The sequence below is a fragment of the Hesperophylax consimilis genome, unplaced genomic scaffold (genome assembly GCF_061612785.1).
Source record: "Hesperophylax consimilis isolate HC1 unplaced genomic scaffold, BYU_Hcon_1.0 scaffold_35, whole genome shotgun sequence".
In the NCBI taxonomy this organism is placed as follows: Eukaryota; Metazoa; Arthropoda; class Insecta; order Trichoptera; family Limnephilidae; genus Hesperophylax; species Hesperophylax consimilis.
Genome location: NW_028301265.1, coordinates 1033499 through 1059635, shown reverse-complemented (window position 1 = coordinate 1059635; position 26137 = coordinate 1033499). Strand labels below are relative to the sequence as shown.

Here is a 26137-nt window from a genome sequence, read left to right as displayed (position 1 = left end):
AGCCGCAGAAACGACTCGTTCGCATGATACCTACATCAACTGTGAAGGAGTGTCCTGCTCTGACACGCCGAGTTAAATATTGTATTTGTATCATCGGAACTATGGAAATAACAAATCGGAGCAACGTTCCGACAACTGTTAACCTTTTACAAAATCTGTATATTCAGGACTATGAAGTAACAAATCGGAGCATCGTTCCGGCAACTCTTCACCTTTTACAAAATCTGCATCATCAGTATGGAAGTAACAAATCGTAGCATCGTTCACCTTTTTCAAAATCTGTATCATCAGGATTATGGAAGTAGCAAATCGGAGCATCGTTCCTGCAACTGTTCACCTTTTACAAAATCTGTATCATCAGGACTATTGAAGCAACTAATCGGAGCATCGTTCCGGCAACTTTCCACCTTTTACAAAAAAATTAATAATTTAAACAATCATAATCATACAATTTTTTAATGCAATAACTTTATTTCCAGACATTATTTGATAATGTGAGCCTCACTGGGTGCTTACGCAAAATAAAGAAAACCTTTAAATAACTTGATTGGCATTTAGAATCAGTTAAGCATCATTAAAAGTTAACTAACAAAACGAGCTAAATTAACAATCACGTGCATGAAAAATTCTGCTTAGGTATGTCTTAACTAGACTCTGGTTGACCTATTTCCTAATTATTTTATATCGCATGCGATGATATTGCAGATAAAATCTAGTAGCAACGGGTAATGTGATATCAATGGACCAAAATAACGTTATCTTCCTACTACAGCCTCGGTTAGATACACTGAAAAGAGATTATCCTAGAAATGTGACCTATAATACCTGTGCAGTAGAGTGATATTAGTCAATTTTCAACAAACTATTCATTGGTTCAAACCACACGACGCCAGTACAAACTAGCAGACAAGAACTAGCAAGTAAGTTTATTACAAGTATTTCGCATAGCGAGCAAAACAGATGATGACAAAAATGCTCCATTAAAGAGCTACATTTTGCATAACGAGTTACGCAGAAAGGGCAAGTCCAGAGAGAGTTGTCGAATGTCTTTTTGAGGATTTTGAAATAGTACCTGTGGCGTCTAAGTCAACAAGATTGTGTCTTTTGCCAATACCATGGGACTAAAGATGGATAGCAACGATATTGATGAGCTTGTGGAAGAACACAGTTAAGAGTTGACCACCGAAGAGCTTATAGAGTTGCATTGTGTTTCACAAAAAGAAGTTATGGAGAGTTTGTTAGTGGAGGAGGAGGAAGAAGTAGAGCAACAATCTTCTGGCGCAATAACAGAAATGTTGAAAGCATGGGAAACTGTTGCATGGTACATTGAGAAGCATTAACCTAATAAAGAGGTGGCTATGCGTTCTAAAAATTTATTCAATGATAATGCTGTGTCACATTTTCACCGAATTTTGAAGCGTCGGCAAAAAAAATGCCTCTTTCTAGTAAAAAGAATGAATTATTTGTCATAAATAATAAATTTGTATATATTTTTTTGTTATTTGCAAATCACATTTCAGGTTGTTACGCTCCTTAACAATTTGCAATTATTTAATTTTGTTTAAATAAACGTTTAAATTTTTGGCATGGAAAAATTATTTCGCTTAACGGCTCTTTTACATAACAAGTAAGATTCTGGAACGAATTAAACTCGTCATGAGTGGTCCACTGTATATATATTAGACTTGAATATGAGATTAGTAAGAAATGAAATAAAAAATGTACATCGGAAGTGTTTTCTATGGATTGTTTTCTTGCGCAATCTATCACACTATGAAATACCAACATTTCAAGGCAGTCCTAAGAGTATAGAACGGAACCGGTAGCATTTTTACTTATTTTCTATCATACTGAACAATAATCACAATCTGTTGAAATGATCGATATCAAATGAAACGTCAACACAATATAGTCATGAAAGGGATGAAACAAAAGGTTTTTGTTTACATCGCAAATCAAGACATTATATCGCTTTTTAAAGAGGCGTTGAATTCATTGATGTATTATATATTATTTAGATAAGACATTAAGCGAAAAAATAGGTTCCGCTTTTTACCTCCAACTCTCGAATCGCTCTATCTAAAACTACCGAATCCCGTTTAAGAGGAAGCTACCTGCCAAAAATGTGTACATTCTTGGTATACCTTTTATTGTAGGTAATAGGCACTAAAATCGCTTGAAAAATGAAGTCTAGAAACGTTCGATTTCAAGCAAGGTTTTTATTTATTTTGTAAACAATTTTATAAGAAAGCAAAAAAGTTAATCAAGTGAAACTGTCACAGATAATCTTACATATAATACTGCATTTTTTAAAAGTTGTTTTCTTTACGCGTTCATACATTTCTATTGAAAAAATATTTCAGGTATAAGTAGTTTACATTTATATTTTTTATTGAGTAATTTATTTTTTAATTGTAATTTACTCAAGCGAAACGATAGGAAAACCTTAAATTTATCTAATGCATATTTTTGGTATTTATAATGTACACCAATTCGTTATAAAGATTAATCAAAATAGTGATTTAGTATTAGGCTTTGCCTTAAGCACACCGCTTATTTATTTATTTTTATTTATTTATTTATTTATTAGATACAAATAATTACATACATATTAAGGAAGCTTTGGCTGTCCAACTAGGAAATTTTCCCGTTTTAGGACAGCCAAATAGCCTGGTTTAGTTAACATTTGTACACGCTGCTGTTATGAATTATATTTCCATACTTTACATTAATAGTTACGCTAGTAATATAGTCTATATACATATATATTTATCAAAGTAATCAAAATAAAAACTTTTTCAGACATATTTGTACACCCGAATATTAGTTTTTTTTATGAAAACACCTGATAAATTTTATCAAGGTACATGTAATAATATGCAATTAAGGAACACTGTATCAGGGTACATGATAACATATTGGATTAATTCAATTTATAGTTACAATATAAGAAAAATATTAGGTGGGTTTCTTAATTTGATCGCTGTTACTGTGCTGTGTATTAATTTACATAATCAAGGTACATATAATATAATATACATAATCAAGAAACATATAAACAAGGTACATGAAAACATATTGTATAAACATTATCAATCACAAAAATTATCAATCGCATTGTATAAATCAGATGCATGGTAGGAATTTTTTTATTTAACTGCCAATAACAATGAATAAATGTGAGTACAGAACATTTTTGTTTATCTGTTGGTCATCATAAGTTCGCTTTCGACTCTTCCCAAGTCTAGAAGCCAATAATAAATAAGCCAATTATAATAGTGTAGTTGTAGTTAAGCTCAGTTGTAGCTCTATATTTGAATTGGCATTATGTTGAGATATTGTGGAACCCTCCAATTTACACGAGACAGGTCAATGAAATGGTTTATTTGTTCAAGAAAGAATTTATTACCTATTTGAAAATGTATGATGATTTTTTTCAGAAGAAAGACACGCCCACAACATACTTCTATCCGTTTATGTCTTCAGTGGTTGGATTCAACGATCAAACCGTATCATCAAAGTTAATCCGCGTGGAGCAAATTCAATGAAATGATTCGCGTTCTGATGGTTACAGCTGAATTAATGCTAAAGGGTAATATACGGAGCTTAATTCAGATCGAATCTATGTGCCATTATCCATAATACAGTATACAATATGGATTTAGTAAATATTCGCCTACCATAAAGTTTTACTAGTTATTTTTTTATTGTTTTATTTTAACTTAACATTTCACTTTCTTAACTTAAAAGTACACATTAAAAATCTAAATATTATTATTTTTCAGATAACATACATTAGTATATTTTAATTTTGTTCGCTGATCTTAAGAGCAAACAGTTTTTTTAAAATATATTCATTTTATTTACTGTTGTCAAGATATTGGGAAGGAGATTGTATATATGTACACCCTCGTGGCTTATGTTTCTTCGGTTCCATGATAACTCGATACAGTGACAATTCAACACTCTTTTAAAAAGTGATATAAAGTCATTGGAAAAGATTAAAAAAAAATTTAAACCTAACCTAACCAAACCTACTTAACCCAGTTAATAAAGTTTTTGTCCCGAAGAACAGTGTCAGATCTGCTTATGTGTGAAAATCGTTTTCTTGGATTATTTTAATTTACTTTTAATGATATTTAATACTCTATTTTCGGAATTTTACTAATCAATATTTTTTAAGTTTTTGAAACGAACAAAGTCGGGAGTTGTCATACGTCCCATGTTTATAAAAGCCTGTATGGGCGTGTAATATAATTATATTCATTTTGCTGACTAAACAAACACTTATAAATCATTATATGGATATTAAGTTAGCAAATTCTTAAGTTTTGAATTTTTAATGTTTATATATAAATCAATACAAAAATGCAAAGGAAATAGAAATAATAAGTGTTGAACAAATAAAATTCTATAACTGTTTAATTTTGATCTGAAAAGTTTAAAAAATTAACTTCTTACTTACTTTAGAGACAAACTAAATTAAAATAAAGACTTCCAAAAACACCGTCCAAGATACTTAGATTAATTGAAGAGAAAAATAGGTTGCACTGAACTGGATCCAGCGGACAAAGTGGTGAGTTACTGCGTTTAGTATCCTGACAAACACGTCGCTCAGGGCTCCTTTTTGTTAATAAATGCCTTCCTATGCTTTTGAGATGTGCACAAATCATTCTCGAGCAAAATCGAAATCTAATGGAGTTTCTTTCCATTTGCGTGTACTAAAAAATCACTTGTTATTTCCATAAATAAAATTATTGACAGTGCTTTTCGAATAAATTAAAGTGAGACAGCGAACATAAAAATACACGAGAGTATGAAGGACAATCTAGTGATAGGACGTCGTATTCTACTGCTCTGCTAGCTCGTTTGTTGATCAAAATTGAGGGTAAAAGTGACCCACTGATGGGCGAGCATGAGCGCGGCAAGCAGTCTGAGAATGGCGTCGATACACAGACATAGGAATTAATAGACGAGAAGATAATGGCGAGGGGTAAAATCAACTGTTGAAGAACGAAGGGAGTAAGGCTGACTGTGATTCGTCAGTAAATCAATCTGACAGTAAATAGGCATCTCGCATTATAATATCACCATTTACTTCTTAAAAGTAAAACCTGCTTTTGAATGAATAGACATTTTTACATGGGAGCGCAAATTACTCGCCACGTTATGAACAAATTTGCGAAGTCCAAATTCTGCAAAAAAAATTCGGTTCTATTTTCAGAGTCGAATATTTCGTTTAAGTATTTAGTTAAGACACTTTTATAAATGTTCATAATTTACTTCCCAGCAACCAACCAGCTTTGTGTTTCGCGTCCAGACGTTTCTCGATGTGATAGTATATGTTTCTACAACTGATCTATATTATACGACGTGAATATGCTTAAAATAAAGTAAAATAATGCTTATATATGGAATGTAATACGACAATTGGGTTTATTCTCTTTTTCACATCTATTTTTACAAGTTTTCATAGTACAAGTCAACATTTTGCCGTGTTATTTCGTAAAATGAACCGATGATGCCTCGACCATAGTTCGCACAAGAATGATGACGTCACGTTTTCAAATTTCACTTGAGGCCATACGCGAGCACAGCCGGCTCCAATGGAACCGGTATGGGGAGTGGGGATAATACGCTTTTAATCACTTAGGGCAGGTCTACTAATATTCATATGTCTATGCGTCGATACAAAAATGCTTGTCGCTCGCCTGTGACGTCATGCTTGCCGTGGACAAGCTCGCCCGTCAGTGGGCCGCTTTAACCTTGCAACTGGTGTTGCGAGGAGAAAAGAGTAACGAGGGGCGTTCATAATAATATAACCGTTTCACCCGTAAAAATATTCTTTGAATGGCTCTTTCTAATGCGTTATGTACATTTAGCTATGAATGATGTTATTTGTAGTCATTTCATTCATAGTCAAATTCGTTGTGGCTGTTATTTTCTCGTGCGTTTTGTTATTCGATTTAAATCTAGAAATAGGAACGTGCCATATTTTTTGTTTGATTAGTGTGAACATAACGCGTCTTTGTATTTATGTCAAAGCCAAGACAGAAAGAAAAATAGACTTTGAAGATAGAAAAATCAAAAATATAAAATTATTTACTTACAAAGGTTCATTCATTCGATAATCAACACCTCTGCCATAGGTTATCCTAAGTGATTTGTTACATTTGGTGACTTAGCAGGGGTGACCGGATTCATGAGGTGAGGTTTGTCTAGGTCTTGGCGGGCGGATGAGGGATTGATAGTGGAGAAGGGAGACCTTTTGACTTCTCCAGCAGGACTCTTTTGACCTGACGCCTTGCACTGCAGTGGGAGAAATGGATTCATACGTCTGTCACTCCTAGACACAACCCAAATTCCTACCTGCACCTTATGGTCTGATGGTCTCTGTGGTCGAGGGATAAGGCTCTCGGTTAGCAAGCTGGAGGTCGCAAGTTCAAATCCCGGCGTGCGCTAGTAAATTTTGTTTTATCTCGCAATTAGTATATATATATAGTGTCCAACGTGAATAATCATCATGCAACTCGACAAAACCTGTTGCTAATCATTTGCTGCCCTACACGACCCTAATTCACATCTGCAGTTTCGGGACCCTTTTTCCAGAACAAAATCATAATATTGACCATGTTGAAAATATCGACAATACTGAAATTATTTGTTTTAATGCGCATAATACATATTTTATTCACCTGTAAACAACCAAATTATTTTTTATAGGAAAGGCTTGTTAGTGCTGAATTTCCCACTAGATGGCGTCGGGATATATAACAAATGTAGATATGGTATATACAGTTGTTTAGCTTGGGTTGGGAATAAGCCGACGTAGCTCAGTGGTCCAGTGCACCTGAATGGGCATCAGAAGGTGAGGGCTCAATTCCCGTCGGCGGCATTTATTTTTACTCAATAGATATTTTCAATTTGTATGGATATTTCAGGCGACTAGTTAACGTTTATAATAATTTGTTGACATTTGTGCTATGCATAAAAACCTTATCTTATAAACATTAGTTTATCATTAAAAAATATAAATAGTTATCTTTTAAAAACTTTTAAAGGGCACAATCAAAGATAATTTATTACACAAGTAGTGGCAGATTTGATTCGATTTCAAGCACAAAACTTGTTTTTATTTATTTTGTAAATAATTTTATAAGAAAGCAAAAAAGTTAACCCTTAAATGCATACTGTTGCAAAACTGCAACATACCGTTCAAACCACCTTAAACTTTTTGGTGTATACTTAATGCATGCCGTTTTCGAATTATCAAGTTCACGGTAATATATTTTATAGAGTGGCATCACCTTTTTTTTCAAAATTTTTTGTCAAATGTCACTTTTTCTCAAAGTGAAGATTCTCGAAAATTGGTTGGAGGTTAGAATTACAGTTTTGTTTTGCTGTTATTATTTTGATTTTCTTAGGTAAGTAGATACAATAATACAATACTAACTTATATGTAATAACTCGTATTTTTCCGGTACACTTATTAGTTTTGAGACATTTTTTTAGGTTTTTTTTTATTTTTTTTTCATACGTAAATTGTTCTTCTATTTCCTTGCATATGCATGTAAATATCTTTATATTTCCTTGCATATGCATGTAAATATCAGAAAAATATATTTTTTTCCAGAAAAATTAATAAATCATGCATTTAAGGGTTTCAAGTGAAACTGTCACAGATAATCTTAGCTATATTACTGTAAGTTGTTTCCTTTACGCGTTCATACATTTGTATTGAAAAAAAAAGTTTTTTTTTTTTAGTAGTTTACATAAATATTTTTTATTAAGTAATTTATTTTGGTTATTTGTATTTTATTCAAGCGAAACGATAGAAAAACCTTCAATTAATCTAAAACATATTTTTTGGTATTCATAATGTACACCAATTCGTTATAAAGATTAATCAAAATAGTGATTTAGTATTAAGCTTCGCCTTAACCACACGTAGCCATTTATTGTCGGTTTCTGACCAACGTATCCATTTACACTTGTAACAGAAAATTTCCAGAAGCAAATCCATCAAACATGTTCGGTTTTTGCCGTTCTCATACAATTGCGAATTACTTCGAAAGAGTAAACCCGGAAAGGGCTGATCCCGTAGGCTCGGAGGCTTAGCTGAATCTACGGAGGATTTGTCCAGGATAAAAGAATGTGTCGGTTTCCGAGATTGTACATAATATATCCGCACATATTGTAACATGGGGCGAACGGGATAATCCCCTAAAGTGACATCACATTTGTTACATTTACGTAACTAACTAACGATGGCCATTGGAAGGACAAGAGAAAACACAAATAAAACGTTTCATGGAAAGTTTTGTGAGTTTCAAACTATCTGGTTTATGGAACATTTATCTTAATATTTATCAAAGGTTGTGAAATGGTAGAACTAGACTTTTTTACCGTAGATATAAATAGTTCTTATTAATAAATGAAACAATGTTACTTTTTTTGAACTACTATATTTATTTTGAATTCCAGAGTGGAAGATACTACCAGTATCGCCCTGGTGTAAGACCACCATTCAGAATTGAAACGTTGCTCCAAATGGCTTTAGCCGTGTTTAGTGACTAGATCTGAATAGCCAGGTACTTCCCCACCTTCCTCTTTCCCTTCCCCACTTACCTTCAGCCTCACAACATCCCCCAATTGGGGATGCCATAGTCTCACTGGCTCCAGACGGGAGCAGTTGGGACTCTTGTGAGGTATTCACTATAAAAAAAAAAAAACTTTTTATATACGCCGACCGGTTTCGGAACAACAGTTCCCTCCTCAGAGAAAAATATACTAACTTGACATTACAAAACTTTATCGTAAAACTCTACTAATCTGTTGAAGTGAGATTTATAGACATCAATTTACATTCCTTATAAAGTAGGTTGGATGGATAACAGATTTTTTTTATACATAACTTTAAGGATCAATTTTTGAGTAATATTTAGTGGTTATACTTAGGACTTTAAACATGATCCCCAGCATACTATGTTATAAGAAAGTCGAGATTGGACTAAGGCAAAAGACAGTTTTTAATTTATCTTTGTCCAATATGTCTAGAACTTCTATATAAATGTAAGTCTCTTGATATTCTTACATTAATGTAAAAATGTATATTTACATTGTTCTCTCAATATATTTATAATCTACGTGTTATTTTTATTATTTTGTAAAATTATTAACATCAACACATGCCTGTCCTAAGGACGTTAAAAACACTTACATAAAAAAATACAATGTAAATAATCGAAAAACAAAAACGATAATAATAACAATAAACAATAAACAACAAACAATAAACAATAAACAACAAACAATAAAAAATAAACAATAAACAACAAACAATAAACAATAAACGATTCCTATTTCCAGAAATGTAGTATGATTTGAAGATTGAAAATATTGTTCAGAAAAATAGCTTTTTATATATTTTAAAATATACAAATTACATATATATGTTTAACGGTCTTAAATGTATTTAGCAAAAAACCTTGCATAATGAATTATTGTTAATTGCAATTGAAATCGTTTTCCAAGTTAATATACCAAATACTGGCAGCAGTACATCGTTTGGGTTGAATAATTAATAATTAAGTCTCTTTAGTGTAATCCAATAATGTACCAATCACAATTTAAATTATTCAACAATAAAGGTAATGCTGATTTTGATAGTCTACAGTCGTACAAAAACTTATAACATTAACAACTAATCGTGAATCAATTCACATTATTATCTGCGAAAAAATTCATATAATGGTGAAAGATTTAACTTTTATTTAACAGCTTGACACGAAAAGACCAACACATGAATTAAATGAATTAAAAAAGTAGTTCTACAGTAGTTTGTAGAACTTTCAAACATACACATAATGCTGCTTCTGAAATTGGATACGAATTATTCTGCTTCCGATGAACTTTAAAATGGACTGCAAATAATTCAGACGAAATGAAATGGTGTTTAATGGAATTTTGTGACTACAGGGTCTTTATTAGCTAGTACGGCCGAGTGGGGGGTGGTCTTGGTTTGTCTGTTATAGTGGGGAGTTTAGTTGTCGCGATGTCATGAAACCTAGAGCAAAGTGATGCCATTACCACCGAAAATCTACCGATATTCGTAGAAAATCTACCACAATTTATGAAAATAAACCAATTTCTTTTGAAAAACTACATGTGCACCTGCACACGCTGCTTATTTTATTTTATTTTATTTTTTATATTTACTCCACACAGGAGGCCCTGAAGAAAATAATTTCCCCCAGGGCCTATGTCATCTTTGGGGATGTTGTGTGGAGGGTCTTTTTGTGAAGAGGAAGGAGTGAACATGGGTCTTGAAGAGTCCCATGTTGTAGGAGGGAGGAAACTCAGAGGCCGGCAGTTCGTTCCACAGCCGAGCTGTTGAACTTAAGAACGAATCGTAGAAGCGACCCGTTCTCATGTGACAAGTGTCAACTGTGTACAAATGTTGGGCGCGCGTTTGGCGTGTATCCCGACTACGCACCGGTGCCGAAGGGATCAATGACGCTAGTTCCTCAGAGCATCTTCCATTGTAATACCGATAGAACAAGGACAGCATACCTACCTGACGCCTGTGCTCTAAAGATTGCAGTCCGTTTGTTAAGATTGGGGAATCTATCAAACGGACCGCCCGTTTCTGCACAGAGTCAAGGGTTTTTTTCAGGTATTTTGGGGCTCCAGACCAGAGATGGCTGCCAAATTCGACAGTAGGGCGCACTTGCGATTTGTACAGGGTGAGCAGTTGTGTACTATTAAAGTAACTGCGGGCCCTGTACAGTACGCCCAGCTTCTGAGAGGCCAGCTTTACTCTGGCTTCGATGGAGCCCCCATACTTGAGCTGGTCATTTATAGTTACACCAAGCATATCAATGGAAGGCCTGTTCGGAAGATTGCTTCCGTTGAAGGAGACTAGATTATCATTTGGATCCCTTTTAGACGTAATCAGACAGGATTGGGTCTTTGAAACATTAAATTCGACGAGATTATTTTTACCCCAGGAGGAAATACTCTCGAGATAACCGTCCATTCTCTGCTTCAAAGCCCTCCGAGCCGTTGGAGTTTGTGTGCCCTTTGGGGGCTTGTCAAACAAAAAGCTATCATGAACTGTACTGTCATCCGCGTAACAATGAATCGGTGCACATGTCAAAAGGTGCTTATAATTCAATTGCTGTCTTACGGGAACAGTTTCTCGAGCAATATTTGCTGGTCTCCTCGCTCTCATGAGATAAGCTTATGTGACTTCATTTTGTGGAGATATCTCAAGTCCCGAGTACATGTTAACCAGAATATCTGAAGATCTCAAGACGAAAATCCAGGTAAAAATCCACTTAAGATATTATTTGATGCTACACCCGGACCGGCTACAATCATACATAAATATACTCGGTAATAGCCAACATCTGAGCGACAGCGACGTGTTCTTCAAAATATAAACTGCCAACAAAACATTACCAACTTACACTGTGTTTTGCAATAAACAAAACTCTTTTCGAAACAAAACTGATCTTATGTGAAAACCATGCGATTCCCGTGACGGACCCTGTATATGTAGGATACCTAGGCACATTGAAGGTTACACCCGCCCTGTCCCACCCCGGTATAGGTGACTTATGGTCACCCCTTCGGAGCTCTCGCATGAATCTAATTTTTGAATAAACGGCTCTACAAAGTATATAAATGAAGCTAGACCTTCAATGTCCCCGCATACGGTGTTAGAAAGCGGTATGCGAGCGCTTACAGGTATTAATCCAAAGACAACATAGAACGATAAGCATCAAATAATCAAGTAACAAGTTTCAGGCAAATAGTTGGTGGAGGGAACCCACACTCCAGTACCTGTAAGCACAAAAAGAACAAAGTGAAATAATAGAGTGACGGGGGAGTTTCGCCGAGCCACGTCTGGCAGTCCTGTTGAGAGATTGGTGGTGGTTGGGGTGACTGGTGCAGGTCAGGACTTCCACACCCCTTAGCCGACCACCCGGTGGTGCCCTGAAGATAAGTATGGGAAAAAGAGGGATAAACCCTAAAGAACCTAGGGGAAAGAAGCGTCAAGAGGTCGGAGGCAGGGTGGAGGTTACCCCAATCCGCACAGTCACCCCTCTGACCACCAACGCTCCTCAGGGGTGGCGCAGGTGATTGGCGGAGTCCCCCGGTAAAAACAAGAAATTAAAAGAAGCTCCAGCAGTGCATGCGGGGACGAGGCCCGTTGTCCAACCCCTATTGGGGAAAAGTAAACAATACAAAACAAACAACGAAGTTCAGTTCTAGCCTGTAAACTCGTTGCCGTTACTGAAAAAAAATAAGAAAACCAAAAAAAAAAATACATATAAAAAAGACGAGAAAAGAAAAGAAAAAAAGAAAAACAATAAACAATCCAAAAGTGCCACTTAAGAACATCGGTAGAATAAGTAAAACAAAAGTAGAAAGCATAAAAATAACATTTGCATGGTCTGTAAAGAGGACAGTATGTGAAGTATAAGATAAAAGACAAAGTAAAAGAGATAATTAGCTAAGCAAAGATATATAAAGAGTGTCTGCAATGTCTGTAAAAAGGACAGTGTGTCTACCTTAGACACAAAACATAAGAAAAGAAAACTGAAAATTAGAAGAAAATAGGATACAAGTTGTTTAAAAGAAATGTAAACGAAAGAAAATCATCTGAAGCAGCTGGTACAGTAAGGAAAGAAAAATAATAAAAATAAGAAGAACAGAATGCATAAACAATAATCGGAGAATTGTAAAAGAATTAGTCATGGAGCAGGAGCAATACACCAGGGGTTCTCAGTTATCACACTAGTCAGCGACTCTAAGCACAGACCATCTCTCAACCCAGATCCTAGTAAACTTCCTCAGACATTCGAAATTAACTCTGTTAGAAACAAGATCGGTGTTCCACACCGGTCTAATGGGGACATTCAGACCGTCTATCATTTCGTCTCTGGCATCCTTCAAGATCTCACAGTGCCACAGAATGTGCTCGGCCGACTGGTAAGTATTGCCACAAGCGCAATTGGGATGGGTAGACAGGGCAAGGCTGTGAAGCCTCCCCCTGAATTCCCCATGTCCTGAGAGGAGCTGCGTCATGTGATGGTCCAGTTTGAGGAAGGCCCCTTCCATTCTGAGTTTAACTGATGGGAAGAAGGAAAAGGTCCATCTTCCCATGCTCGACCTATCCCAACGGACCTGCCACTCTTTGAGCGAAAGGTCTTTCATCGTCCGAAGCAGTCCAGGGAGAGTTCCCGGTCCACCTGGTGTCAGAACGACACCAAGATGGGTTGCCGGGGATCCTCTGGAAAGTCTCTGCTTGGTTAAGACTTCCCTAATCTCCAGATCGATTGGCAAAATGCCGGCCAAAACTGGCAAAGCGTCCGAAGCAACAGTACGGTATGCGCCAGATAGTGCCAGCAAAGAAGTTCGCTGGCCCCTAGTAAGAGCGAGGAGTATAAGGCAGTTATCCAGGCGGTGCTCCCAAACAGAGGCAGCATACGAAACTTGCGCAACGTATACGCCCCTGTACAGAGCACGTAGTGCCGGATTGCGTAGTCCCCATTCAGCGGTGGAGAGTCTCCTCAGCTTTAGGAACAGCGCCTGAGCCTTGCTTGAAACATCTTTAACATGAGCCAGAAATGAGGACGATCGATCGAGTGTTACACCTAGATACTTGACCGTGTCTGCAAATTTGATGTTGGTGTCTCCCATCCGGATGGTAGGGTTTCTTTTTCTACTGAGAGAGCCCTTCATCAGGAGACCCTTTGTCTTGTGGGGAGCGAAGGTCATCTTATTCCTCTCCCCCCATTTAAGGAGGGTGTTCAAACCATCACCAGCCTTTTCTTCAATTTCCTTTCTGCTGTTCCCCGAGACAAGATACATCTTATCATCCGCGTAGTCGATCATGATACATCCTTCAGGCAAGGGTAACCTAGAGGAGTCGTCAAAGTCAATATTCCAAAATTCAGGTCCCAGAACGGAGCCCTGGGGACAACCCATATTTACTTCGCGTTCTATAGTAAAATCACCATGGGATATCGAGACAGTTCGTCCCGATAGGTAGTTGTCAACCGATTTAAACAGGCGTTTTGGAAAATTCCTACTTTTAACCTTTGTGCGTATCATGTCCCACCACGCGAAGTCGAAGGCACCAGTTATATCTAAGAAGATTGCTACAACGTACCTCTTTGTGCAGACCTTCACCCAGTTAAGCGCAAACGAAATGGCGTGCACGGTGGATTTACCCGGGACGAAACCAAATTGTAGTTCACTGGACGGTGAAAGTGTACTGCGAAGTCGCTGCCGAATTAGTATTTCCAGGATCTTGCCGAGGATTGGGAGCAAGGTTATCGGGCGATAAGCCTTTACGTCGGTGAGTGGTTTGCCGTTCCCTTTAGGTATAATCCTGAGCACGCCCCTCTTCCATTCAGAAGGGAAAATTCCTCTTCTCAGGCACGATTCCATCACTTGAAAGAGCTCCTCTTTAGCGTGGACCCAGACATGCTTCACTATCTCGCCATTAAGTCTGTCATGCCCTGGTGCCTTCTTTGGACCCAAACCCTTAATTATAGCACCAATTTCAGCTCTAGTGACAGGAGTGATTCTATCCTCTTGGGCGAGGTCTCTGGGTGGAAGCCGTGCCAGATTTCTAATCTGTTTTTGGTGGTCACTTTCCCCAATTACTGACTCTACAGGGACTAACTTGCCCAAAAGTGTGTTGAGAGTAGAGGCCACGTCCACAGTCTCAGCGTCCCTCCCATCAATCTTCCCAATTAGACTAGACAAAAACCGATCCGAACCCTTGACGGATTTTTCAATTGCGCTGTGGATTTCCCACGGGTTGGCGTTGCCCACATCTTTAACCCAATTATGCCAGGCAGCTCGTTTCGCAAGGAGAACCGCATGTTTGAAAGTTGCCCTGGATCTCCTGAGAGCGGCCTGGAGGGTAGCTGTCTCCTCCTCCGTACAGCATCCCCTCCTGGACAGTCCCAAGGCCCTATAGGCTCCTTTATAGGCCCCCTTTAGCGAAGTCAGCTCAGGTGACCACCACGGCGTTCTAATTTTCGTCTTTGGGTTTGATCTGCCCAGAGAAGAATTAGCCGCAGATACAACGGCTGAATTGAAAAAGTTCCCCAAATTGTCCGGATCATTAGCTGCTACGTGATGAAAATCCCTTAATGTATCTCGTAGCGCCTCCCCAAAGTTATCCCAATTCGCCCTTGAGGTGTTGAAATTCCAGGAGGATCTCGGAGTTTCAGTTTTCTTAACACCTATTGTAAATGTGATTAATCTATGATCCGAAACTATTGCGCATTCATGGACCCTCCATTTAGATATCCTGGCCGCAACTGATCCAGAGCAAAGAGTTAGATCAATGTTGCTCTCTCCTAGTGTGTTTGAAAAGGTAAAGAACGAACTCTGTTCGTTAATGATACAAAGGCCTTGCGCAGCAATCAGGTCTTCGACGGCGTCAGTCCGTGATCGTACTGAATGGGTTTTAGTATTGTCAAACCAAAGAGGAGAGCGAGCGTTAAAGTCCCCTCCGATAACTACGTTACGACCTTTAAGCGCGTTTAGGGCGCGCGTCAGACTCAGGATATGTGGTTCTACCGGGTTCCCCCATTTAAAATAGACTGAGATCAGATAGATCTTAGTATCAGCAAATTTAATACATACACAGGTTTGGTACTCATTAGACAGCCCAGCCAGAAGGAGGGGGCTGATCAATGATGTATTGACCAGAACACCCGCCCCTGGAGATGAGCCGACTTCGAGTACCGCTCCCGGAAATTCAATTGGAGTCTTACCTTCCCAGGTGTACTGCTCCTGAATAAGCAAAATGTCAATGTTGAGGTCAGACATGACCCGCTGCGTGTCCAGGGTGGCCAACCGGGATCGCTGCAAGTTAATCTGACCTAGGGAGAGTAAATTATGAGGAGCCATAATCGGTCATGCGGACTTGAGCATTAATGGCAGCCAGGTGAGCAGGACAATCCCTGTCCCCCGTAGGATGATTGGCAGGCTTCCTAAAGCGAGTGCAGGTAGCACAGACAGCGGGAAGTGCCTTCTTGGGGCAATCCTCATGAGTGTGCCCCACAGCGGCGCAGTGGCGACAAGTTTCATTTTCCTGAGAGCATGACTTGGAAATATGGCCATATTGCTGACATTTGAAACATCTAGTGGCACCAGTGTAGTCCCGAGTCCGACAGGCATTCCACCCAAGGAAGCACATTCCGCTGTCTAGTAAGACCTTACGGGCAGCTGGATGACATGTCACAACCATGTTCATGGTAGGAGTGTCGCGCTTGCCAAAAAGCGATACTCGCCGCATAGTCCGAAGGTGATCTTCCAAAGACAATGTGGTCTGGCCGGATAGATTATTGGAGAAGATCTCATTAAATAAATCCTGATCCGCGGATTGTTCGCCTTTTGGCACATTGTAAATAACTATTTTAGGAAGACGGCCCAAGGGATTGATCATCTTCAGGCCGTTTGCAGTAAGTTTCGCTTCAGCTTTTTTTATGTTCTCAAGATCCTTAGAGTCCTTGGCTTGAAAGGCCATTCCCGCTCCTTTAATTTTCCTAGATCGGACAATTTGGAACTCGTCCTTCTTGGGGTTAAGGATCTTCTCCAGGACTTTCTGAGTTTGTTCCGAGGTTTTGCCTTCTGGAGCCTCTGGATACACCAAGAAAGTAAGTGGCTTTTTTGGAATCGGTCGCTCGAAACCGTTGATGACTATTTTTTTTGACGCTGGCATGCCTGCCGCGGCATTTGCATAAGACAATGTCTCCTTGGCAATGGGATGCGTCGAATAGGCTGGGCGAGTTTTAATAGCCAGGTCCAATTTAGACGATAGAGCCGATTGCGCACTGAGCATTTCCTCTATGGTGGTGCTTCTCGTTGCAAGTGTATTAAGCTCGAGCATCAATCTTGTGATGTCTGACATCAAGTCGTCAAGGGTGGTGTTGAGCAGACTTTTGTCAGTTTTATTTAGCTTATTAGGGCCGTCCATGAGAATCAATCTGATTTTCTGGCACTTCTCCAGGGCTGGAATAGCCTTGAACTCCTGATTCCCCGGAGAGTCGCTGTAGCGTACACGCTTCTTATTCTCAGCGTTGGGTGTAGTTGCTGGAGCGATGGAGGGCATTTCCTGAGAGGGGGGCACGGCAGTGGTGCAACGAGTTGTTTCCAGCTCCGAGACGGCCTCACTTTCCGAATCCACTGTATGAAGCTCCTTCTGTGGCGTGGTTTTGGTCCGCTTTATAGTCTTGAAGGGCCTAGCTGTGGGAGAGCCTGTGCTCAGAATCTGCTCTATCTGTTTTAGAATGTTTTCTCGGTCGTCGGAGCGTCTGACCGGATTTCCGGTGGAATCATCGGACTCGCCAGGCGAAACTGGACCGGAATCCATTTTTTCCGAAAAGTGGGGTAAATCAGAAATTTACCCCAATTTTCAAAATTTTCCCCAAAAATGGGGAAAAAAAAGTCGGGAAAATTTTTGTTCAAAGTGCCCTTAAAAGTGAAAAAATATTAATTTTAGGGGTACAAAATATTTTTAAAAGTAAAAATTTAGTAGCCCTCTCCGAAGGTGAAAATGAAATTTATTATTAATGTCCAAATGTCCGCTCTTTACTAATCCTCCACACCAAAATGATTATGGAAAATTTAAAAAAAAAGAAATGTCACTGTCACTTTTAAATAATTGCTCTTAACGATATAAAAAGAAAAAATATTGTCCAAAATTGGCAATGTTGTGAAGCAAGAGATGCGTCCTCTGAGAAGTTCTTTCATCACTTGCCAGGCACAATTCGTAGAATTTTTGAACACGTGGTGAACACTAAAACACGTATAATTTTTAAAGTATTTGGCACAGGAAAAAAACTGAACTGTCACTCGACGCGGAAAAAAATTCCGCGTCTGATGCAGTAGGTGACGTTAACGTTCACAAATAGATGCACTTAAACTAGTAGGGATTAAACTGCGACTTGAGGAACACCGCGAGCAAAAAACATTAAAATCACAGTGGATCGCACAAAAAGGTGTCAAATGCACTAAAATTTTCAGCAAAGATGCCGGATCAAACTTTGCACCCTGTATCGGCTATGAATACAGGGGGAAATAGTTGAGACCGCCTCGATGGCGATTTAAAAAAAAAAAACAAAACACTTAATCACTATAAAAGTATAAAAAATTCACTAGCACAGAAAAAATATTGATACGGGCGGAAAGCTCGTAAAAAACTGCGCCTGGTGGCGCTTAAAAGGTTGTAGGATTATGGGATTTAACAGAAATATGGAAAGATAATTGCGGAGCAAAATTTGTGTGAGTTGTTACCTTGGAGGCAAGAACTGAACTGGCACAGGAAGGAAAAGGTTGACCATGACCAATCACTTACTATTTGATTGTGCCATCAATGATTGTAACGGACGTACTGCTCCAATATCAGCCGACGTCGCCCCATATTAAAATCTGCTATTTAACTTAACTTTGCCTGTCCTTAAATTGAATAAACTGCCCTCTATGTATGTGAAATTGTTATGTATAATGAAGATGTAATGTAAAACAATAAACGAAACGTCGGAGCTTGGCTAGGGGACACGGGCAGAGAAGTATACTGAGAGAGCTGGTGGATATCATAGCATCTAATTCGGGCACGGTTATGAGAATCGCGCTTATACGAGAGGGAACGTTCGGCCGCGACCCGAAGCAAAGGGCCGTGCGCCGTTATAGCGTGCGAGGTGGTTTGCCGTCAGAACGTTCCACAAGCGCGATTCTGAGGATCGTGCCTGAACAAAGAGAGGCCGTGGTCACGTTCGGCCACGGGCCCAAAATTACCGGCCGAGAGGCGGTAACCAGACCAGTGGCGGGGCCGCGAGCGCGTCACAAACACGGGCTTCGATTCCCGGAATCAAAAAGAAAGTTGGCCCGTGTGAGCGTCGTTCGGCCAGCGCCTGCCGCCGGTGGCCTATAAAACGTGCAACATGCCCTCAAAACGTCAGATATCCAGCAACCACCACCAGCTCTACACCTCTCTCTCTGCTCTGCCCTCTACCTCGCTCCGACTTCTGACTCTGCTCGCCTTCTTTCACTCTGACCCCCGCCTCACCCTGGACCACGGACTGCCTACCCCTTCGGACCAGACTCGGAATCAGCTCAAGAACAAGCGACAAGCAATCGGACCAGCTCTACAGCGGCTTCAGAGACGGCCCCGTTCTACCCCTCCACGCCACTGAAGGACGACATCTCACGCCTCCACAGATTGGGATCACCGGCCCCTTACAGTCTTGTGTGTCACACGATTACGTCTGATACAATGATAATTAGCATATACCTAACTGTTGTGTTCCCGCAAACAGTTCTCCAACTCGTTGTGGAAGGAGATTTAAAAAAATAAGTTCTTTCTGTTAAATCAGGGATTTATTCAATACTTCGCGCATTACAATAGTGACTCGATAGTCTACCTAACTAGGAGCTGGCTAAATGTGATCTGCAAATATAAAGTTTGTCTGCAAGCTGCCTAACTGGACCTAGCGACTTCTGGCTACTAGGTGCCATCTTGTGGACTTTCAAGTAAGCTCTTTGCATTGCCCTCTATAAGTGCATCTGTGAAGCTCTTAGCTAACTCACTTCCCAACACTAACATAATGACTTCGAGATATTATAGTATTCCAAACCAGCGAAAAGCAAAAATGATATATGTACACAAAAAAAAACTGGCAACCTGCTTCCATAAAACTCTTTATTGGATTATGTTTCATAAAATTTTCTAGCAGCTTAGTTTTTTTTATGGAAAGGTAGGAACTGTATAATCGACATCCAGGTAGGAACCAACCATATTCTCATTTCAAGACCAAAAACAAAAATTATCATTTATGTACTTGTACACGGAGAAAACTTACTGATACGAAATATTGTTAATTTATTACAAATCTGATCAAATTATTAGTATCCCCGTTAAAAATGGGACTGCCTGTAACGAACGATTTGAAAGAGTTCCTCACAAAGTATCAGTCAAAATCGATTTTTTTATTAGGAACACGTGTTGTAAACATATTGATATTGACACACTGATATTATCTCATTCCGTCATGATGTATATTAGGAAAAGAACACGTGCTCTCGATATATTCTGAATGATTTAAATTTTATCAGGAAGTTGGCATGCTGTCACTTTTTTAATACGATAATTTTTCTCCGTGTACATAACCTGTTACTGTACTTTGCTTGCTTTTAATATAATTACCCTAGCAGCCTTAATTGGAGATTTTCTGAGGAGAAAAGCAATATAAAGGAATGGAAAATGGGAAGCAGAATAATAGAAAGCACCTGGTTATTTAAACCCATACTTGAATCAAGGTTAGCTAAAGTAATTTCAAGAATCATTTATATTCCATTTTATTGTTTCTAGCTAAAACAATGCTAAGTTAATTTCACTTTCTCTCTTCACAAAGTGAAGTACTTACGAACTAAATTATATTAATTTCATGGAAACAAAAAAAAAGTATAAAAAATATATTTTCATACTGAGCAGAAACTTTGTGATGTGACGTTATTTTAATATAAATATAAGTAAAAAAAGTATAAGGTATAAAGTATATAGAATAATGTTTATACCATAGTATAAAGTGTAAGAATTATGTTATTAGTACAGACTATGCAATAATTACAATAGCGTATTAATCCAAGGTTGATATTTTCAGTATGTTTACATCACGTCGGATATATTGTTTTACCTAAAAATATGTTTACATCACGTTGAGTATTGAACCTGTCATTTGGGTGGCACAAGGCCAAATCTCATTTTGCTTCTCAAAGCACGGAATTCTCAATTCATGGAATTTATCACGGAATGTCAAAAAATATTATGATATTTTTTGGCAATATCTGTCAAACCAGAATAAATAACAAAAATAAAAGCGAATTTTGGAGCTAATTTAAAATTTTGCCGCAGTAACAGTTGGCGGTTAAAAATAAGCCGACGTAGCACAGTGGTTCCGTGCATCTGACCGGAAATCAGAGGGTGCATGTTCAGTTCCCGTCGGCGGCATTTATTTTTTCTCGGAATATTTTTTATACTTGTGTTTGAGGCTAATAATTATTGCTTATAATAGTTTGTTATCCTTTGTGCTTTGCATAAAACCATGTTTTGTAAACATATATTTACAATTTATAAATATTAAAAAAGCTAAGCTTCATTGACAGAAGAAGGAAGTTGCATCTATATTGTAGAAAATTCACCAGAAAATAATAAAAAGAAAATAATGTATTTTTTTGTCAATCACAGAAAATGGTTTTTCGTCGGATTAGAATCATTAATACTGATTTTGATGTTCGTAGTTACACTGGCTTTCAGAACTAATAACAACTTACCAAGTGCCTACACATTGATTGGAGTCCTGCCAACATTGCTTTACAGCCTCTATTTCTTAGGGAGATGCTGTTTACATAAATCAATATTATTATCGTTTCCCTGATCACACATAATATAGTACCGAAGCACCGTAAAAAAGTAACGCATATTAAAAGGTTCTCCCCGTTGGGTTGGAAAAAGTTTATATTATATGTAAATTTACAAATTTTGTCATAGCAACACCGCAGTTGCAAAAAACATCAATGTCTACAAAAATAAAAAAATAAATCGAAACCAAATTTAAACATCATTAAGTAATTTGATTGATCTGTAGTATTTTTATCAGATTATAGTAAAATGATCTGCTGGACCCAATGCTTTTGATTTCAATCAATTCAATATATCTGACCAGAAGCTCTCATTAAATATAGAAGCTGCTGGTCCTATTAACTAATTTATAAAATATTCAGTCGAAAATACCTCTGCAGCTTTTCGATGTCGGTATTTAAGGTTAGATAAAAAGAGCCTTCAAAATCGAATAAAAACCAAAGCCTTAATGATCTTAGAATTCTGATTTCAAATTTCCTGCCTTCTCCGTATAATTTAACTGGAAATGGATCACACGGATGTTGAAAGATTGGAGTACGTGCAATGTCGGGAAACGATATTCTCAGATTTTTCGAAATGATTTTTAATGAATATTGATTTATAAAGTGAAATGTAAATGAAGGTTTTAATTAATTTTTCAATTAATTCTTTATACAGTGGCAGAAATGAAAAATTATCCAAAATTTTCAAATTAAATCAAGCCATATTTAGTATTAAATTTTAACACATGAAGACCTAATAATGATGGTGATGATCTAAGAAAAATATGCGTGGATTAAGGTGTTTTAAAATCAATCTCATTTAGTCACCATGCAAACATATCCTTTAAGATAAAAATTTAAATAACCTTAAATTAAAAAATTACCTTAAATTATTATTTTAAGTCCAAAATACGTTCACTACTTCCACCTAGAAGTAATATTGTTTAAATCTGGTATTGTTTCTTAATAATTTATTTACCTGTACATAATTGAACTAGAATTCCCTCACCAAACACAAGAGCATTGTCTCTTTATGGCGAGGAAAGGCTACTTTAATTTATATTGTTTTATATCTTGTTTATATCCTGTATACTTATCTATGTACATAAATAAAATAAATTTTGTCATGTATCACATTTAGCCATTCACATGTAATTTTGTAATTGTTAACACACCTACTAGTTTATCTCTCTTTTATTGCAATGAATTAACTCTACCTTAACTTATCTACTCACCTACCTACCTTTCATATTATGTTTACTTTTATTTTTATTTTTATAGTCTACCTTTTTCCATTTAAAAATGTTTCTTTATGTTATGTTATGTAAAAGCTTGTTATGTAAAAAACTTGTTATGTAAAAGCCCACCAGGGCGTTGAAATTAATAAATTAAAATTAAATTAATAAATTGAATTAATTAATAAATTAAAATTAATTAATAAATGTAAAAAAATATATTTTTCAAATATTAAATAATAAAAAAATTAAAAAAATATGTTTTACATTTGAGCGATGACACCGAATCTCGTCCCGTTTCAGCTTTAGATTAAGTTGTAGTCAGCTGTCAAGTATAACGGACATAATGACCCCTCACGATAGTTTTGATAAAATTTTCAAATCATCGGAAAATCTTATAAACTACAAAAATGTTTTTTTTATTGGACTGTAAAATGAGGTAACTGGATAAATCATCAAAATGATAATTCATCACATATTTAAAAAGTTATATAAAGTCATGGAAAGTGATGAAACAAAAACATTATTAACTGGGTTATGTAGGTTAGGTTAGGTTAGGTTAAAAAAAAATTTCATCGTTTCTAATGACTTTATATCACTTTTTAAAAGTTTGTTGAATTGTCACTGTGTTGAGTTATCATGGAACCGTAAAATGAATCACTGAATGTTCATCCAAATTTTGAACATCGCACAATAAGAATCTGAAGCTATGGCATTCCTAAAAAGGTTATGTTTCAAGATTGAAGGTAGTGGGGAGGAGAAGGTAATGAGGAAGGGGGAAGTTGAGGAAGTATTCAGATTTGGTCAACATACATGGATAAAGTCATTTCAAGCAACGTTTCGATTGTTATTGGTGGTCTTTCGCAAGGGCTGAATGTATCGCCCACTCTGAAACGTGCTACAAAAACATAGAAATAGGAAGGATATCAGAACACTTTTGAGTACGTAAACTCGGCCATCCTGACAAATCAGCAAGTGAAAATCACAAACATCCCATTAATGGACGGAGTTAAGTTTAATTGTTCTTGCTATCCGGCAAATGACGGCTACACTAAAACTAAACGCAAAAACCACTTTAATTTATACTGTAATACCAGTAGGATTGGAGCTGGGAACACGGCATCGCATCTTAATACATAAGCACAAACTCCACCACAATCTTCGATTTCACATCTGCCCAGGTGATAAGCACTGTAATTCTGTCACCTGCTGTATAATACTTAAAAAGGAGATAGCCCAACACGGCATAATACCCCAAAATAAATTTTATTAGTTTATTTACAAACCAATATTTCGAAGTAATATCGCTGAAAAACTGCCTACGGTGATTACTGACTACTTACATGAAAATTTCGCGCGTCGAATAGATTAATGAGTTGACTTTATTACGGATTGTAAATTAGCTTAACATAATGAATATTCGATATGTCTTTCATGTCTGCCATTAGCGTCTCTACCCACGATATCAATCCTACGCACATACTTTTTATAGGTTTTAAAATGTCACCAAATATTGCTTATACGCACAACTCAGTGTTTTTATCGTCGATCAACATAATCTAAAGCATTCTATTTTTATATTGATTAAACAACATACATTGCAAAATAAAACATAGAATTTTTTTTATATTGATTTACTTTTCTTGAATCTATCGCTGTCAGAATATATATCGCGATGCTCCGCTGTTGCTACTGTATACCAAAATGTTACTATTTTTTTAATGATAAACTAATGTTTATAAGACAAGGTTTTATGCAAAGCTTAAAGGATAACAAATAATTATAAGCAACAATTAGTCGCCTCCAATATCAATATAAATTGAAAATATCTCCCGAGTAAAAATAAATGCCGCTGACGGGAATTGAACCGCACCTTCTGATGTCCGGTCAGACGCTCTGGACCACTGAGAGACGTAGGCTTATTTCCAACACGCCAAATAATTCAATATGTACTAGTACTTCAATCAACAATTACTGCTTATTATATTTTAACAAGAATTTATACAACCTCTTGAAGTAATTTTTAAAACGCACGTTACGAAAGTTGGAACAGAAATAAATAAATAAAAGGGCATGGAAGGGAGTGTGCACCTTGGGAATTCTCTGCATTCTCTCATCATACTTATTATGGAAAATCCCGATAAATATGATTCAACGCTTACTAATTTTTTCGTCATGAGTTACTAAATGTTTTGTTTCAGTCTATAAAACATAACATTATCTTACATATAATAAGTTGGAATTAATAAAACATATATTTCGAAAATAAACCCCGTTTTGCGCCTTAAGATAGGCAATCCCACAGTGTTTTGCGTTTTGCGAAAAAACCTTACGTGTTTTTTTTGATAATTATTCGAATTCAGCAACCAAAAATACATGGGAATTACCTCTTATTTTAAAGAGAAAAAAAGTCGGTAAGTTTTTAGATTTTCACGGCCAAAAGCATTTTTGTTGTTTGTTTTTGGGGTGTTATGCCGTGTTGATCCGAAGATGTATTTACCACATCTTCGGATCTACCGGATCTGCCCTGATGATGGACACTGCAACGCTGTCCGAAACGTCAGCTAAAGAAGGAGTTAGCGCAACACGGCATAACACCCAAAAAAAAAACAATAAAAATGTGTTATTGATTATAATAATTTATTATCCAAAATGTAACTGTTAAAAAACTACATTACCGTGACTTTAATTCGACTTCGCATCTCATTCTAGTGCAAAGATATTGAATTAAGTATCCTTCAGGTATTCCCGACTTTTTCTCCCATTCAAACTACTCCCTCATAAGCCTGGCACTAATAAGAACAAATTTTGAAATATTCAGCGATATTGGATAACTGCCTTTCATGTATTGCGAGATTAAACACACGCAGGCTTAATTTTTATATGTAAAGGTTAACGAAGAAAGAAAACACTTTGTGGCTTGAAATTATAAAAGTGAAAACTGTTCTTGGATTAAAACCATCTTATTTGATTAACACTAATAACAGCTTCATAGTCTTGTAGATCACAGTTACATAACAATACTAAGATCAGAACATAGGATGACAGTAACAAAAATGAACACATCGTTTGGACAACGTTTCCGTGTATTCCTGGCTCCTAAGGTGTATAATGGGTTCAAGCAGCAATGCAGTAAGGTTAAAACAGGCCTTCTTCAAAAGAAAATTACCGTATGACTCATAGAAAGTGGCAGAATGAAATCGGAAAGCTTTCTGAAAGAAATTATTGTCTGACTGAAGAAAGACCTATAAGTGAATTCATTCCGACTTGATCCATATTTTCGTAGATATATTTATTATTTTTTTTGTTTTCCCATTTGTATAACGATATATGTAGGTAAAACATTGTATAATTGTTTTTATATATTATTTAATGTTTTTATATTTTCTAATGTTTTCTTTTTATATTTTCTTATTTATGTTACCACCATAATACGGGCATTTGCCTAGTTTGTGGTATTAATAATA

At 37.0% G+C, this 26137-nt stretch overlaps 1 protein-coding gene across 1 annotated transcript in view; it reads right to left on the bottom strand.

Moving 5' to 3' along the window:
* LOC149409137 (guanylate cyclase soluble subunit beta-1-like) overlaps nt 1-15861 on the bottom strand; it is a 160296-nt gene extending 144435 nt beyond the window's left edge. Inside the window, exons 1-3 of the mRNA XM_089650115.1 lie at nt 15807-15861; nt 14183-15113; nt 13195-13930 (exon numbers count right to left, since the gene is read on the bottom strand). Coding sequence (XP_089506241.1) covers nt 13195-13930; nt 14183-15113; nt 15807-15861 — 1722 coding nt within the window. The remainder of the gene's footprint in view (nt 1-13194; nt 13931-14182; nt 15114-15806) is intronic.
* Nucleotides 15862-26137: the final 10276 nt, after the last annotated feature.